At 62.6% G+C, this 15,714-nt stretch overlaps 1 protein-coding gene across 2 annotated transcripts; it reads right to left on the reverse strand.

The window, feature by feature from the left end:
• Positions 1 to 3,194: 3,194 nt before the first annotated feature.
• On the reverse strand, positions 3,195 to 14,165 carry LOC127045859 (zinc finger protein 135-like). Of its 2 annotated transcripts, XM_050942604.1 has the most exons (7): positions 14,005 to 14,165; positions 12,279 to 12,405; positions 11,105 to 11,203; positions 9,144 to 9,301; positions 8,566 to 8,686; positions 7,468 to 7,566; positions 3,195 to 6,105 (listed from the first exon to the last, which is right to left on the reverse strand). In XM_050942604.1, exons 1-7 carry the CDS (start codon positions 14,026 to 14,028, stop codon positions 4,901 to 4,903), a joined length of 1,833 nt encoding a protein of 610 aa, XP_050798561.1. In that variant the 5' UTR covers positions 14,029 to 14,165; the 3' UTR covers positions 3,195 to 4,900. The 2 variants fall into 2 exon arrangements, with proteins under 2 accessions (XP_050798561.1, XP_050798562.1); XM_050942605.1 differs by lacking the exon at positions 14,005 to 14,165 and adding an exon at positions 13,752 to 13,830 and having other exon boundaries at positions 3,197 to 6,105; positions 11,105 to 12,405.
• Positions 14,166 to 15,714: the final 1,549 nt, after the last annotated feature.

Consider the following 15,714-nt stretch of genomic DNA (forward strand, 5'->3'; position numbering starts at 1 on the left):
TTCTCGTTACTGGGTATGTTATCACAGCCCTGCCCCAGGCCAGCGGAGAGCCCAGCCGCCAGCTCACCAGCAGACCCAAGATGGCTGCTGGCTTCCACTGGTGGGTCCCATTCAGAGGCACGCAAAGGGGGAAGGCGGCTTGGAGCAAACAGGCTGTCAGCACAGGAGAGAGGGGCCTGCAAAACCCGCAGAGAGGAGCTGGGGACCCCAGCGTTCCCAGCTGCAGCAGCTGCCAGGCTGGCTTTGCCCAGGGGCCAGCACCTCCCTGCAGGTTCATTCTCCTAGGCTGCGTGGCTGGGGGTGGGGGGGGGCCCTGGTCCTAGCACCCTGAGGGCTGGGTCTCCCATACACAGGGCTGGGGGATGGAGCCCGCCCAGGGTAGTACAGTGTCTACTTAAGGGCTTATGTGCCGGCTTCAGCCCTGCTCCCAGGCTTGGGGAGCTCAGAGCTCTGCCAACAACTTCGCAAACCAGACCTCGGCTTCAGCCCCCGCAGCCAGGAGAACGGCGATGAAATGCATTGACTTCCTGCTTCCCGTTCCTCATGGCCACGCAGGCGCCGGCTGGAGGGTATCGTCCTGCCCCAGCACACTCTGAACACACCCCGTGGCCTCGGGGAGCAAGAACCGGAACCTGCCAGGCAGACCCCTTGGAAGCAAGTTCTCTGTCCTGTCCCCACCGCCGGGGGTTTGGTGGAGTGGCGCATGCCTCAGGAAGCCTTGCTTGGGGATGCTGCTTTAGACAGTGCTGGCGAGTGCACATTTCCCACAACAAGGTCGTTCTCTGATTGCCGCAGCAGCGCTGCCACCACTCACCACAAATTGTGCAATATCTGATATTTTACATAAAGTCCCAGCTCCTGGAGTCATGTGAATACATGGGAAGCACAGGATCATTGAGCTGCAGGACTGGAGGGGTCCTTGATAGGTCATCCAGTCCAGCCCCAGTGCGGAGGCAGGATTAAGTATTTCCTGCCCCATCCCTGATAGGTGTCTGTCCAACCTGCTCTTAAAATCCTCCAGTCACAGACTCCCCACAACCTCCCTGGGCAGTTTACAGGCAGTCCTTGACATTATGACGTTCGACTTACAACGAACAGCACTTACCACATTTCTGAACTGACATCCTGATTCGACTTACAATAACAGTTTCAACCTGATGGTGCTTGGTCCCGCAATGGAATGGATTGTGGTTCTGAGTTATGATGTTTTGACTTATGATGCAATTTTCAGGAACCGATTGTGTCATAAGTCCGAGGACTGCCTGTATTCCAGTGCTTAACCACCCTGACAGGTAGGGAGTTTTTACTACTGTCCAACCTAAACCTCCCTTGCTGCAATTTAAGCCCATTGCTTCTTGTCCTGTCCTCAGAGGTTAAAGAGAACAATTTACCTCCTTCCTCCTTGTAACAACCTTTTATGTACTTGAAAACTGCTCTCATGTCCCCTCTCACTCTTCTCTTCTCCAGACTAAACAATTTTTTCAATCTTCCCTTGTAGCTCATGTTTTCTGGGACCAACCTTTGGTGCCTTCAGCACCCCTGCATCACACCCTGAGCCCCCAGCAGCGAATCCCCCTGGACTGGAAGCCTGGGAAGGACTTACACACCCCAGGGAATAATGCACCCCCCCAACTTCTGCAGAGGGGAGTGACTCTCAGCCAGCGCTGTAAAACAGGAGGGTTTGTTAGATGTCGGGAACACAGCGTAGGACATTCTTCGTTCACATACAGAGTTACAGCGTAGTCCATCCAGGCCAGTCTTGAGCCCAGGGCCCTCTCTGACCTCCAGTCCAGAAGAGGGAATCCTGCTTCCAGCAGCCCACACGTAACAACTCAACTGGCCCCCACTCCATCCTTTGTCCTCCAGTTGGTCACTACTGACTGGCCTCCTGCAGAGGGTGGATCATCCATGGTCGTTACTTGCTAGGGCTAGGCAGATGGAGTGGCCATTGTCCTCTCCAGGTCCCAGACAGCCAGGCATCAGCCACTCCTGGGTCTCCGCAAAGAGTAAACCTCCCCTCCACACTGTTAACCATGCAGACCATGGGGGAGACTGAGGCACACACATTATTCATCCAAAATAGTATGAAAAAATCCAAACTCGGCCACATCTCACAATGTTGGGTTTTTTTGCACCTGTTTTGTATTATTGACTCCTTTTTAATCAGAGATCCACTAGTACCCCCAGATCTCTTCTTGCAGCCCTGCTTCCTCGGCAGTCACTGCCCATAGTGTGTGTGCAACTGACTGCTCCTTCCTAAGGGGAGAACTTTGCATTTGTCCTTATTGAATTTCATCCTGTTTACTTCAGACTATTTCTCCAGAGTGTCCAGATTCTTTTGAATTCCAATTCCATCCTCCAAAGCACCTGCAACCCCTCCCAGTTTGGTATCATCCGCAAACTTTATCAGCGTTCTCTCTCTGTCAGTAGCCAAATCATTTATGACCATATTGACTAGAACTGGACCCAGGGCAGATCCCTGTGGGACCCCACTCACTCTGCGATTCCAGCTTGACTGTGAACCACTGGTACCTACACTCTGGGAATGGGTCTCCAACCAGTCATGCACCCATAGGCTCCTGCCGCCTCTCTTTCTCTAGTGCACTTATGAGGTCATAGGAGACAGCATCACAAACCGTATTAAAGCCGAGCTCTGTCACCTCCCCCCAGCCTTGTGGTCCGGGCAGAAAAGGATGTGAAGTTGGCTTGACACTGACTGGAGTGCAGCCCCTTGAGGTGCTCACAGAGTCATCTCAGCTTTCATTCAAAACCAACCTTTCCGCTCCGCACATCTGAGGAGAGCTTGTAAATGTGACAACCCCGTGACAATGCGGTTCTGGCGGGACCCAACTGAGAGTGCCAATTCAGGACCAATCGCTTAAACAGGGCAGTCACAGCCCAGGGAAGGGGTTTCTCCACCTGTACGGCAAACCAAACCAGCCAGACAAAAAGGACTTTGGTCTCACCCCACTGGCTAACCACAAGTCACACAAGTAATTCCCTTAGATGCTCCAGTCTCCCAATATCACCACCAGTGCCACTCGTCCTGGGGATGAATGGTTACGAAAACCAACACCCCAATAAAAGAAAAAGGTTCTCTCGATCCCAAAGGACCAAGCCCCAGACCCAGGTCAATATACACATCAGATCTTACCCACAAATCACGCTGTTGCCAATCCTTTAGAATCTAAAATCTAAAGGTTTATTCATAAAAGGAAAAAGATAGAGATGAGAGCTAGAATTGGTTACATGGAATCAATTCCATACAGTGATGGCAAAGTTCTTAGTCCAGGTTTGTAGCAATGATGGAGTAAACTGCAGGTTCAAATCAAGTCTCTGGAGAACATCCCCCACTGGGATGGGTCATCAGTCCTTTGTTCAGAGCTTCAGTTTGTAGCAAAGTCCCTCCAGAGGTAAGAAGCAGGATTGAAGACCAGATGGAGATGAGGCATCCGCCTTATATAGGCACTTCCAGGTGTAAGAACACTCCTTTGTTCTTACTGTGGAAAATTACAGCAAAATGGAGTCTGCAGTCACATGGGCCAGTCCCTGCACACCCTGCTGAGTTACAAGGCGTATCTGCCTTCTCTCCCTGGGTCAATTGAGTAGCTGATGGTCCTTAATGTGCCTTCAAGCAGGCTAGGCAGAGCTAACACCCACTTGTCTGGGATGTATCCCAGAAGCACAGCATAAGTTTGAAATACAGACAGGATAGAGCCAATACTTATAACTTCAACTACATAATGATACAGACATACAGACAGCATAATCATAACCAGCAACCCATAACCTGGTCTTAGACACCTTATATGACCCCCTTTACACAAGATTTGGTGTCACTACAGCACCTTGCTTGCAACCATGTTCTGTATGGTCCCAGATTATATCAATAATGTCACACACCCCTACAGACCCCCATAGGCGCCCAACCCACAAGAGCCAAGAGGCTCCCACTGTTTCTCATCCAGTGGTGCTGCGGGCACCCCTTAGCCCTGGTTTCCCATCTACGTCCGCATGGGGCGAGGGGGGTGGAGTTGCGGCCCCAAGGCCAGCGGGCAACACGTTGGGGCTGGTGGGGAGAAGCCGGGCTAAGGCAGCACAGGGCTGGGTTCAGGGTGAGAATCCAGATCCCTCCCCCTGTGGGCCATGGCATATCCCTTGGCCGCAGGGTCAGGGAACTGGAGCAGGGCCCTCACCAGCAGCACTGGGCCCCAGCAGCCAGGCCTGCTCCCGCAGCTCCCCAGCACCTGTGGGGAGTTCAGCCCCCTGCCCCCAATGCTGCTTCTTAAGGAGCCCCAGCTTCCGCCTCTTCTCCCCACACCAGCACCCAAGGCAGGTTCTGCTCGCCGCGCTCTGGCATGGCCTGTGACGCCAGGAGGGGCTCGATGCCCGCACATGGCCCCGGAAGCTTAGTGGCTGGCGATCCCCAGTGAGAGGCTGCAGAGCCTGACCCAGAGCCCCATTCTGCGAGCGCTTGTCACAGCCCAGTCAGTCGGATGGGAGTTTACAACAGGGTGGAGGGAGAACGGCCTGGTATTACCATTTCCCTGCTGTCTGGGCTCTCACCATATCCCCGGGCCGCACGGCAGGGCTGGGCACCAGGGGCTCATTTGAGACCAAAACAGCCACACGGGGTCAGACCAACGGTCCAGCCAGCTCAGGGTCCTGGCTTCCGACAGCGGCCAGCGCTGGGTGCCCCAGAGGGAATGGGCAGAACAGGGCAGTCGAGGGACCCATCCCGTCGTCCAGGCCATGGAAACCATCTGAGCCCACTCACGCAGGCTGCCCAGAGCCCCTTCCACAGCGAGAGCTCCCCACTCTCTAATGCACGTCTACACACAGTGCCACAGACACCGCCCAGGCCTTGTGTCCTTTCCACCAGGGAGTGGCCTTGTTTCCCCTACTTCTCAGGTGGGGACACCATGGCCCAGGCCGGCGAGGCGCCTGGCCCAGGATCGCACGCGGAAGGGGTGGCAGGGCCAGCTGTGGGGCTCAGCTCTCCGGCTGGGCAGGCCTGTGCGTTCGTCCTGAGCCTGGCCTCTCTTGGCACCCGGTGGACACGCTGGTGCCGTTCCAGCTGCCGTGGCAGGCGGAAGTGCTGGCCACATTGGGGGCAGGTGAGGGGCGCAGGGCCCGCATGCAACCACTGGTGCATCGTGTACCTGTCCTTGCGCGTGAAGCCCTTCCCGCACTCGGTGCACGTGAACGGCTTCTGCCGCTCGTGCTCCAGCCGGTGCGCGTCCCAGGCCTCCCTGGAGTCGAAGGCCTGGCCGCACTTCCGGCAAGGCCTGTCCGGCGCGTGGGCCCGCTGGTGCGCCAGCAGTGCCCGTATGCTGCCGAAGCGCTGGCTGCACTGGGCACAGGGGTGCAGCAGCGGGCGGGCATGGACCTGGCGGTGGGTGGCCAGGGACCTGCGCCGGGTGAAGTGCCGCCCGCACTGCGCGCAGGGGAATAGCTGCTCCGGCGCGGGGCTCTTGCGACGCTCCTTCCGGGTGCACTCGGCGCAGGAGGTGGGCTTCACGGCCGAGCGGCACCGCTTGCCAAGCGTGTTCCGCCGCTGCAGACTCGTGCCGCACTTGCAGCAGAGGAAGAACGCCTCCCTGGCATGCAGCGGCTGGTGGCGCTGCAGGAGGTAGGCGTAGGGGAAGACCTCGGGGCAGTAGGGGCAGGGGAAGGAGCCCCTCTCGCGCTTTGCCGGTGGCTCCACCATCAGGATGATCCTGTCGCTGCATTTGGTGCATTTGAAGGGCTTCCCTCCGCCCAGCTCCATGCGCACCTGGTCCACCATGTGCTTGCTGTAGACGACGTTGCACATGCAGGCCACGCAGGTGAACGTCCGCTCCCGCAAGTGGGCCCTCTGGTGTGCCGCCAGCCTGGCCCGGCCGGATACCATCTTCCCGCACTCCCCACAGGGCAGGTTTTGCTCCCTGAGATGGGTCCTCAGCACGTGCACAATAAGGAGGCCCCGCTCCGAGAAGCTTTGCCCGCAGTCTTTGCAGGTATTTGGCGCCTTCCCCTGGGGTGCTGGGATGGCTGCTGCTCCTCCCAGGGATTTCTGGGCTCCCCACAGCTTCTCCTCAGCTCCAGCCCAGATTCCATCACCTGCTGGGCAAAAAGAGAGACCAGCCATTACCGCCAGCGCCCCGAGAGGGAAGGAGCCTGGATCCACAGCAGTTTATCAAGGGGAATTTAGCTTGGAGGAGAAAGGGCAGAAAAGATTTCCCCTCTGGGATGTCAGAGAGGGCAGCCAGCGCGGTGCAGCCAGCAGCGATGAGGTGCGCTCTGCGGCCGCCGTGGGGAGCTCCGTATCGCAGGGCAATGAGCCCAGCCCCAGACGCTGTCTCAGGGAACGGGCAAGCCAAGGAGAGAGTCTAGCACGAGAGGGAGTGGGGCGGGAGGCGGCGCTGAGGAGGCAGGGAGGTAGCAGGGTGGGAGGGCAGGGGATGAGGGCAGCGCTGAGGGGGCAGGGAGATAGCAGGGTGGGAGGGCAGGGGATGAGGGCAGAGGGCGGCGCTGAGGGGGCAGGGAGGGAGCAGGGCAGGAGGGCAGGGGATGAGGGCAGTGGACGGCGCTGAGGGGGCGGGGAGGGAGCAGGATGAGGGGCGGCGCTGAGGGAGCGGGGTGGGAGGGCAGGGGGTAGTGCTGAGGGAGGGGCGTGGGAGCGGGACGGAGGGCAGTGGGGCAGCACTGAGGGAGTGGGACAGGAGGGCAGGGAGCGGCGCTGAGGGAGGGGGGCAGGAGCGCAGTGGGAGGGCAGCAGGACGGGAGGACTGGGGGGCGGCGCTAAGGAGTGGGGTGGGAGGGCAGGGAGGCAGCGCTGAGGGAGCAGGGCAGGGGGGTGGCACTGAGAGGGGGGTGGGAGTGGGACAGGAGGGCAGTGGGGCAGCGCTGAGGGAGCGGGACGGGAGGGCAGGGGATGAGGGCAGGGAGCAGGGCAGGGGGCGGCGCTGAGGGAGGGAGGCAGGCAGGAGCGCGGTGGGAGGACAGAGGGGCAGCGCTGAGGAAGCGGGGTGGGAGGGCAGGGGATGAGGGCGGGGGGCGGCACTGAGGGAGTGGGGCAGGGCAGGGGGCATTACTGAAGATGGAGGTTCAAACATTCTGCACAAGAACCAGGGCAGGGTCACGAGGGATACCGGCAGGGCACAGGGGCGGGCGGGGGCGGAGGAAGCAGCCAGGGCTGGGCTGTGGCTCCGTGTAAGGGGTGAATTTATGGACCTCAGGGGGGAGAAGGGACAGAATCTGGCAAGGGGGGGCCCCCGGAGGCAGCCCGCGCCCCTGGCAGGACGGAGCTGCAGCCACCACGAGACGGAAGGAAACCGCACAGAGGAAATACAGTCAGTGGAGGACAGGACGACACGTGCCAGGAGCAGGCCTGGGAGGTCAAAGCCCACCCTACCGAGAAACAGGACCACATCCACCCCCAGCCCCTCCCAGCCTCCCCTGAGCCGAGCCCCTGGCATCACTCACCCATGCTGGGGGCCTCAGGAATCGCTCTCTCCTGCCCCTGCTGGGGCTCTTCCTCTCGCTCCATTTCACAGCTGCTCTCTGGCTTGGGGGCTGCAGAGCCTGCGCATGGAGGAGAGTCACAGGCATGAGGGGAGTCGAGACTTGTCATGCTCAGACACGCAGAGCAGGACATTCGGAAACGGCCCCTCAGCCCGTGTACTGGCAAGATGGAGCCAGGGCAGGATCACACCTGCAGGGCTCACTACAGCCCCCAGCTACCCCGGGGCAGCAGAGCCAGTGCCTGGGTCTTTCTGGGAGCCGAGGTCCTGGGGCTCTGAGGACCCAGGGCCCATGGACAGCTGGGGTTTGGCTAGAGGTGCAGTCTGGGACCCGGGCATCGACCCCCCAGCCCCCCGAGCTGCTCGGAGCCCCAGCTCACGGAGCGTACGTTTCTCTAGGGCTGCTCCCAGGCCAGGCCACCCCGGTGCAGCTAACTCCCAGGAGCAAACCGATGGGCACCAACATAACCCCCAGAAGCACCGGAATGACAGAGGTGGTGAACCAAGGTCCCGGCTCCGTCCCCACACTCAGGCCACGACGAAGGGTGGAACAGGCACTACCTGGCATTTAGCAACCAGGCGCAGGAGTTCCCTGGGCCCCCCCGGGGAACCGTGACAAGACGTGCCTGGCCCATGGGTTGGTCACTTCCAGTGAGGAACGCCCAAGAAACGCAGGGAAGGAGGAGGTCGCTGTCTCTGTCTCTGCCAGGGCAGAACCTTTCAACCTGGTCATGGATCCCGGGGCCTATGGATGGCGCTGGTCGCCAAGCGGGGAGGCCAGGCCAGGTGAGCCGGACTCCATGAGGGAGCGCTGCAGGTGGCCAGACCCAGCCAGAGATGAGGCGCTGGCCGGGGGGGGCTTGGAGTGGTGCCCAAGGCTGGGGCTGACTGACGCTGCTGCCCTGCATGGGGTGGGAGGGCAGGACCGGCTGTCCCAGCGGTGGGCAGCAGGGCCCTTTGCTCAGTCACGGGCCCCCTGCCAGGAGTTTGGGGTTGGGGGCAGGACAGGGGTTAACTGACTATTTGTGCTACTGCTGAAGAGATGGACAGGGAGCCTCACCCAGCGAGGCCACCAGCTCGAAATTCTCCCTCATCACGGCCCAGTACAGCTCCCTCTGCCATTCGGCTAATGCTGCCCACTCCACTGGGGAGAATCGGACCACCACGTCCTCGAACGCCACCTGCAGCACAAGCCACCCCCACAGTCCTGAATAGCCGCACCCAGGCCCTCCACAGTCACCACCCACCCAGGGAGGCAGCCAGGAGGGCCCAGCTCCGTTCCCCATCTCCCATCTTGGAGGTGGCCCTGGGAAGGAGGGCAGCCATGGGAGCAGTGCAGGGGCGCTGGAGCCAGACGGTTTCATGGCACTGGCCTCTTCCTCCCCAGCACTCAAGCCGACAGCAGGTCCTCTGGCCAGGGAAGGCCGAGTGTTGCGACTGGCTGCCCTGCATGGCAGAATGAGCCAGCTGCTGGGATGGGGAACCGAGGCAGCCAGACAGCAGCCTGGAACTTGGCTCTGCCTGCGTTTCCAAGGCAATAGGGTGGGGGAGCCCTTGGAGCCATCAGCCCAGGGCACTGCCGGAAGCACCGTCCAGTCCTGGCACATCTGTCCCAGGCCCCCTCCCTCTGCTCTCTACCTGCGCCGGCTGCAGGTAGCTCTGTGTCTCGCACACCTGTCCCTGGTGCAGGAGAACCCTGGAGAACGAAGGAGCCCAGACAAACCGACCATCCCAGGTGCACGGCCCAGCTCGGTGACTCGCTGCAACCCAACCATCCGACTGGGCGGCGGTGGAGCCTGCGTGGGGCAGAGAACGGCACCGCATTATCCGAGCATGCGGGAGAGGCCACCTGGATGGAGTGAAGGCGCGAGCTCTCTGCGTGGTGACACCACTCGCAGAGGACGGGGAAGGGCCGGGGTACCCAGCCCACCTCATGCCACACGGTAACGGGCTGCAGAGTCTGGGCTCCCCAGGTGAACAACTGTCCCATTGCTGAAGAGTGCGAAAAGCCCCCCCACAGCCAGCAACCGAACAGGGAACCCCAGGCCGGGGCTGAGGGACACCAAGCCTGGAATAGGGGCTGTGGGTCGGGAGAGAGGGGTGTCTGCAGAGCTTGTGGGAAGCCCAGGGCTGGTCTAGAAGGGGGCTGTGGGTCAGAGGCACCAGCAGAGCTGGGGGGGAGCCCAGGGCTGGAATAGTTGGGGGCTGAGGATCAGGATTGGGAGGTGTCGGCAGAGCTGTGAGGGAGGAGGGAGCCCAGGGCTGGGATATCAGGGGGCTGAGGAACAGGATTGGGAGCTGTCGGCAGAGCTGTGTGGGGAGGACGAAGCCCAGGGCTGGGATATCAGGGGCCTGCAGGTCGGGAGTGAGGGGCACTGGTGGAGCTGTGGGGGGAGGAGGGAGCCCAGGGCTGGGATATCAGGGGCCTGCAGGTCGGGAGTGAGGGGCGCTGGTGGAGCTGTGGGGGGAGGAGGGAGCCCAGGGCTGGGATATCAGGGGCCTGCAGGTCGGGAGTGAGGGGCGCTGGTGGAGCTGTGGGGGGGAGGAGGGAGCCCAGGGCTGGGATATCAGGGGCCTGCAGGTCGGGAGTGAGGGGCGCTGGTGGAGCTGTATGCTGATCCAGGCCTGGCTAGTATGTTAATCCACAGATCACACAAGGGCCAGACCTAACCAAGTGGCTGTCACAGGGGACTGAGGTGAGGCAAACCCGCAGCCGTTGCAGGGCTGCTCGCTTAGCTGCCAGGACTCACTCCTCCCGCAGAGCAGCAGTGACCCAGCCTTGGACAAGGCCGGGTCCTGTAAGGGGGGGTGGGCTTAGCTCCCAGCCCACGTGCAGTCACCCGACAGGCCGGCCACGCCAGTAATGTCTCGCCCGCTGAGCAGAGACAAACCAGAAGCCGCTGGAGGGCCCCCGAGTGAAACTCTCCTGCTGGGCTGAAATCCAGCTGCTGGTGAGCCGGGGACATCGGCGTGAACCTCTGCCCAGCCAGAGAACAGGCACCTCTGAGCTCACCAGGTCCCCGACCAGGCAGCTCCTAGGGGTGCCCAGCCAGCGCAGACCACAGGGTCCCAGGGCTGTGTCTCCTCATCCTCCACCACTACTGGCGTCCCATGGAGGGATCACAGGCAGCTTTGCTGTAGCTGGCCCTGAGAATGCAGAGATCTGGGCCGGTGGCCCTGGCCGAGGGGAGCGGCCTGGGGAGCTGGGAACAGCGCTTCAGGCCTGGCTGGGTCCCCCGGGACAGCCAGGCTGTGACCAAATGGCACACACCCATCTCCCCTGGGAGGTGCCCTCCCCACTCTAGCCTCACCCCCGGCGGGCTGGCCCAGATGAACAGGGCACTCAACCTAGCACGTTTGCAGTGCACACAGAACACCTGACCTAGAGCACCCGTTCCCCGAGACCCCGCAGGGGCAGGGCTGGGGCGGTGTCTGCGAACTGCCAGCGACCCGGCTCACACAGAGCATCCGAGCGGCTCGAGTGCCCGACTCCTCGCCAGCACAGAGCCTGACACACCGGGGAGCTATCAGCGGGTTTGCGCTGCAGGCCTCCCCACTCCACAGCACAGCAACTCAGGGGGGAGTTCGGTATCACTCACCCAGGCTGGAGGGCTGGGAGGTTCCTCCCCCACTCTTCCCCTGGGGAGCCCTGACTTTATCCGCCTTCCAGGTGATCTCCACTGTGGCGCCCGCAGAGCCTGTTTGGGGGAAGAGAATCACAAGCTGGGTCTCCTGTGGCCACCGAGTGCTGGGACGTGGACCACACGGGGACATGGTATGACAACGTCCCCTTCCATCCTATGGAGCAGGCTGCCTGGCAGCCCCAGACTGGCCGTGCGAGGCTCCAAGGATCTCTGTGACAACAGCGGGGCACCATTTCTCTTGCTCCACAAGCCCTGGGGCCATTCACGGCGCAGCCTTGCTCTCTCCTGCCCTGGGAACCCCTTCTTGTGTGCTTGTTCCCGTATCTCCCTGGCACCTTGCCCTGTGCCCCAGGCTGAGCCTGCCCGGGCACTGCACACCAGCTCTGCCTGACAGCAGCAGCAGAGCTGGGACCTCGCCCTGCTTGTTCAGGGAGGAGAACTGGCCCCTGCTCAGCCAGAACTACCCTGGCTCACTTAGCATGCTGCCAAAAGCAGCTCCTAGGCCCTCAGCCCTACGGCACAGGAACAAACATGGGGCCCCGAGGCCTGTTTGGGAGATCACCAGGCCCAGCCGCCCAGCGCTGTCAACACATGACCTTAGCGTGAAACCCGACATTCTCCTGCACGCTTGGCAGAGGAGAGGAGCTGAAAACATCATAGGTCAGGACAAACCCCCCCTGCACGGAGCTTTGACAAAAATCTCCCCATTTTCAGGCCAATCTCATGATTTCTGGGGTCTGCCTGGTGGTTTCGGAATTCCTGGGGCTTGCGATTCTGGACCATGCCCCGGCGGAACCCCATTACCCCAGCACAAGGCCTGGCTGGGTTAGCACTGTCCCTATGGCCCCCAGTCTGGGCTCTGCCAGGACAAGGACCGGGCCAGTCCTGCACCAGCCTAGAGAACAGCTTCCCCACTGACTAGCCCCCATGATTGCCTCTCTCAGGGAGGACACCCCCTAAGCGTCCACGGGAAAACGCCTCCCTCAGTGCGCCTCGCCCTGGCCTGGCAGTGACAGCATCACCGGGGATCCCAGGGGAATGGCGTCGCTGCTGGGCTCAGTGACGTTGGGGCTGGTCTCTTCAAGTCAGGGATTTTCATGTGTGCAGCTGCAAAGAAAGGGATCCTCACCCAGCGAGGCCACCAGCGCATAATTCTCCTTCATCACGTCCCAGTACAGGTTCTTCTGCCATTCCGCTAAGGCCGCCCACTCGTCCGGGGAGAAATAGACTGCGATATCCTCGAACGCCACCGGCACCTGCAACAACACGCTGCCCCGTTCAGCACTGCCGGCTCCAACAGGATCTAAATCTCTGAGGGACTGAGAGTCCTGACTCCACTCATCAAACAGCAACGATTTTTGGTCTCTAGCCACGGAGGCCCACGGGACCCAGGACCCGTTAGGGGGAAAAGGCCCCATCCCCTGCACCCCGGAGCCAGCCATTCCCCCCACCCTGGGGCCAGCTGCTCCCTAGAGGGGAAAAAGCTCTTACCCCATTCCCCACTCACGCCCCACTCACGCTCCCCAGGCTCCACGGGGCTGGGCAGGGCCTGGGAGAGGTGGCCAGAGAGGAGCCGCGGGAGGGGAAGGGCTGGTGCCCGGCAGGGGCTGTTCCCTTCCATCTCTGGGGAGGGGAGAGATGACTCGGGCAATGCAGGAGAAGCCAGGGGCCTGGCCTAGGGAATGGGCCATGTTGCTGGATCCGAGGCCCAGAGCCTAGGCCTGGCAGGTGGGAAGGGAAGGTCTGGGGAGGGGCAGCGAGGGCACCCAGGGGCCGTCCCAGGGAAGGAGGAGCGAGGGAGCAGGTTCCTGGCAGGGAGCGCTGGGCAGGGCCCAGGGTGGCGGCTGGTGCGACTCTGCCAAAGGGAGCTGGGTGACACTCAGCACACCAGATACCGAAGGAAAGAAATGGGCACAAAGTGACACCCACTTGCAAAGCGTCTTCTGCTTATTCTGCCCCCGGGACGTTAGTGGCACTGCCAGTCCCCTGCCCGACACAGCCGAGCGGTCGCCCTGCGCAGCCCGGCCCCCGGCACTGCCCGGCCCGGGCCCCTGGCACTGCGCAGCCCCCGGCACTGCCCGGCCCGGGCCCCTGGCACTGCGCAGCCCCCGGCACTGCCCGGCCCGGGCCCCTGGCACTGCGCAGCCCCCGGCACTGCCCGGCCCGGGCCCCTGGCACTGCGCAGGCCCCCGGCACTGCCCGGCCCGGGCCCCTGGCACTGCGCAGCCCCCGGCACTGCCCGGCCCGGGCCCCTGGCACTGCGCAGCCCCCGGCACTGCCCGGCCCGGGCCCCTGGCACTGCGCAGCCCCCGGCACTGCCCGGCCCGGGCCCCTGGCACTGCGCAGCCCCCGGCACTGCCCGGCCCGGCCCGGCCCCCGGCACTGCGCAGCCCCCGGCACTGCCCGGCCCGGCCCGGCCCCCGACACAGCCCGGCCCGGGCCCCTGGCACTGCCCGGCCCGGGCCCCGGCACTGCGCAGCCCCCGGCACTGCCCGGCCCGGGCCCCTGGCACTGCGCAGCCCCCGGCACTGCCCGGCCCGGGCCCCTGGCACTGCGCAGCCCCCGGCACTGCCCGGCCCGGCTGCCTTCGCGCAGCCCGCACCTTGGGGCTCAAGGTACATCTGTTCCGAGCTGTCGGGGCAGGGCCCGGCCCCGGGGGGCCCGATCCCCGCACAGCCCGGGACACGCAGCACCGGGGGGGTGCACAGGGGCGGGATCCCGCGAAGCGGCTCTGCTCGGGCTCGGGCTGCCCAGCTGCTCCCGGCCCGGGAGCGGATCTGCGGGGCGCGGCGGGTCCCTCCCCGGGCTGCGGCTGCTCCGAGGAGCCAGATTCCCCCCAGGCGCCAGCGTCCTACCCGGGCGCGGAGCCCCGCAGCCATGGCCCCGGCCGGGCGCTGGGACGCGGCGGGCTCCGGCGGCCCCGTGCGGGGCGGTGCGCGGCGAGCTGGGCACGGAGCCGCCCGGGAGCGCAGCGCTGCGTCGGGGGCGCCCCGAGAACAGGGCGGAGCAGCCCCGCTCGCGCTCGGTGCATGCCGGGAGCTGCAGTCCGGTCCGGTCTGTGGGCAGCGGCCCCGCTCGCGCTCGGTGCATGCCGGGAGCTGCAGTCCGGTCCGGTCTGTGGGCTGCGGCCGCGCTCGGTGCATGCCGGGAGCTGTAGTCCGGTCCGGTCTGTGGGCTGCGGCCCCGCTCGCGCTCGGTGCATGTCGGGAGCTGTAGTCCGGTCCGGTCCGGTCTGTGGGCAGCGGCCGCGCTCGGTGCATGCCGGGAGCTGTAGTCCGGTCCGGTCCGGTCTGTGGGCAGCGGCCCCGCTCGCGCTCGGTGCATGTCGGGAGCTGTAGTCCGGTCCGGAGGCTGCGGCCGCGCTCGGTGCATGTCGGGAGGTGTAGTCCGGTCCGGAGGCTGCAGCCCCGCTCGCGCTCGGTGCATGCCGGGAGCTGTAGTCCGGTCCGGTCCGGAGGCTGCAGCCCCGCTCGCGCTCGGTGCATGCCGGGAGCTGTAGTCCGGTCCGGTCCGGAGGCTGCAGCCCCGCTCGCGCTCGGTGCATGCCGGGAGCTGTAGTCCGGTCCGGTCCCGCCGACTGGGTCGTGGGAAGGAGCCGGAGAACCCCCCCCCCGCCCCGAGTTCTCGTGGAAATAGATGTTGGGTTTTTAGCGACACCAGATAAACAACCTGCCCCCGCCCCATCACCTCCGCCCCCGCCCACCGGTTTCTTTCCTTACAAGGTTTTTTTTTTAATGTGTTTTGGTTAAAAAAAAATCAATGTTCAAAAACATGAATTTGTGCCTGCGAATGGCACGTGAGAGACCAGCACATGGGGCCGGACACGTTCGGGTTCCAGTTTTTTATTTAAAACAAAAATCAGAAACTTTCACCCCACATGAAATGGGGCTGGAAACGTGTCCAGTGCGGTGGGAATTCCTGCTGGGTTTTCATTGGAAACACGATTGTACTGAACAAAGCCAGCAGCCCCCGTCTGCCCGGCCTTGGTCTGACGCCCTGCAGCGAGTTCAGGCTCCCCAGGGCTGGCAGCATGAAACCGGCTCCACGGCCAGGATCCAGCCAAGATCTGGCTTCCAAGCCCCAGGGGTTTCTACCCCCTGGACTTCGTTTCCACTGGGCCTTGAGCCTGGCACAGTCACTGACTCCTGTGCCAAACAGGCACCAAATGCTACTTCCCATCTTGTGACAGCGAGTTCCACTGCTTAATAACACTGCCTATGGGTGGGGTTAAACAGGCTGCCTCTGATTTCCACTGGGTGTCTGTCTCCCTTCCGGTTTCCTATCACCTTAATCACTTGTGAAATCAACAGCCACTCAGTCCCATTGAAGCGATTTCACTGCCCTCCTCCCCCGCTCTGAGGAGTATCCCATCACGTGCTAATTTGGGGTCACTGTGGTGGATGTCAGTAACTTCCTGATGTGCCCAAACGCCTTGCTGAGTTCTGCAGTCCCACCCCCACTGCAGTCCCTTTTTAGAGATACCAGATCGTTGGGTTTGTTACTGTAGCAAGTGTGAAAGTAGAATGAATTATATAGTAAGAATAGAAAGGATTAAAGAAATGTTG

Source organism: Gopherus flavomarginatus, chromosome 2 (assembly GCF_025201925.1).
Source record: "Gopherus flavomarginatus isolate rGopFla2 chromosome 2, rGopFla2.mat.asm, whole genome shotgun sequence".
In the NCBI taxonomy this organism is placed as follows: Eukaryota; Metazoa; Chordata; order Testudines; family Testudinidae; genus Gopherus; species Gopherus flavomarginatus.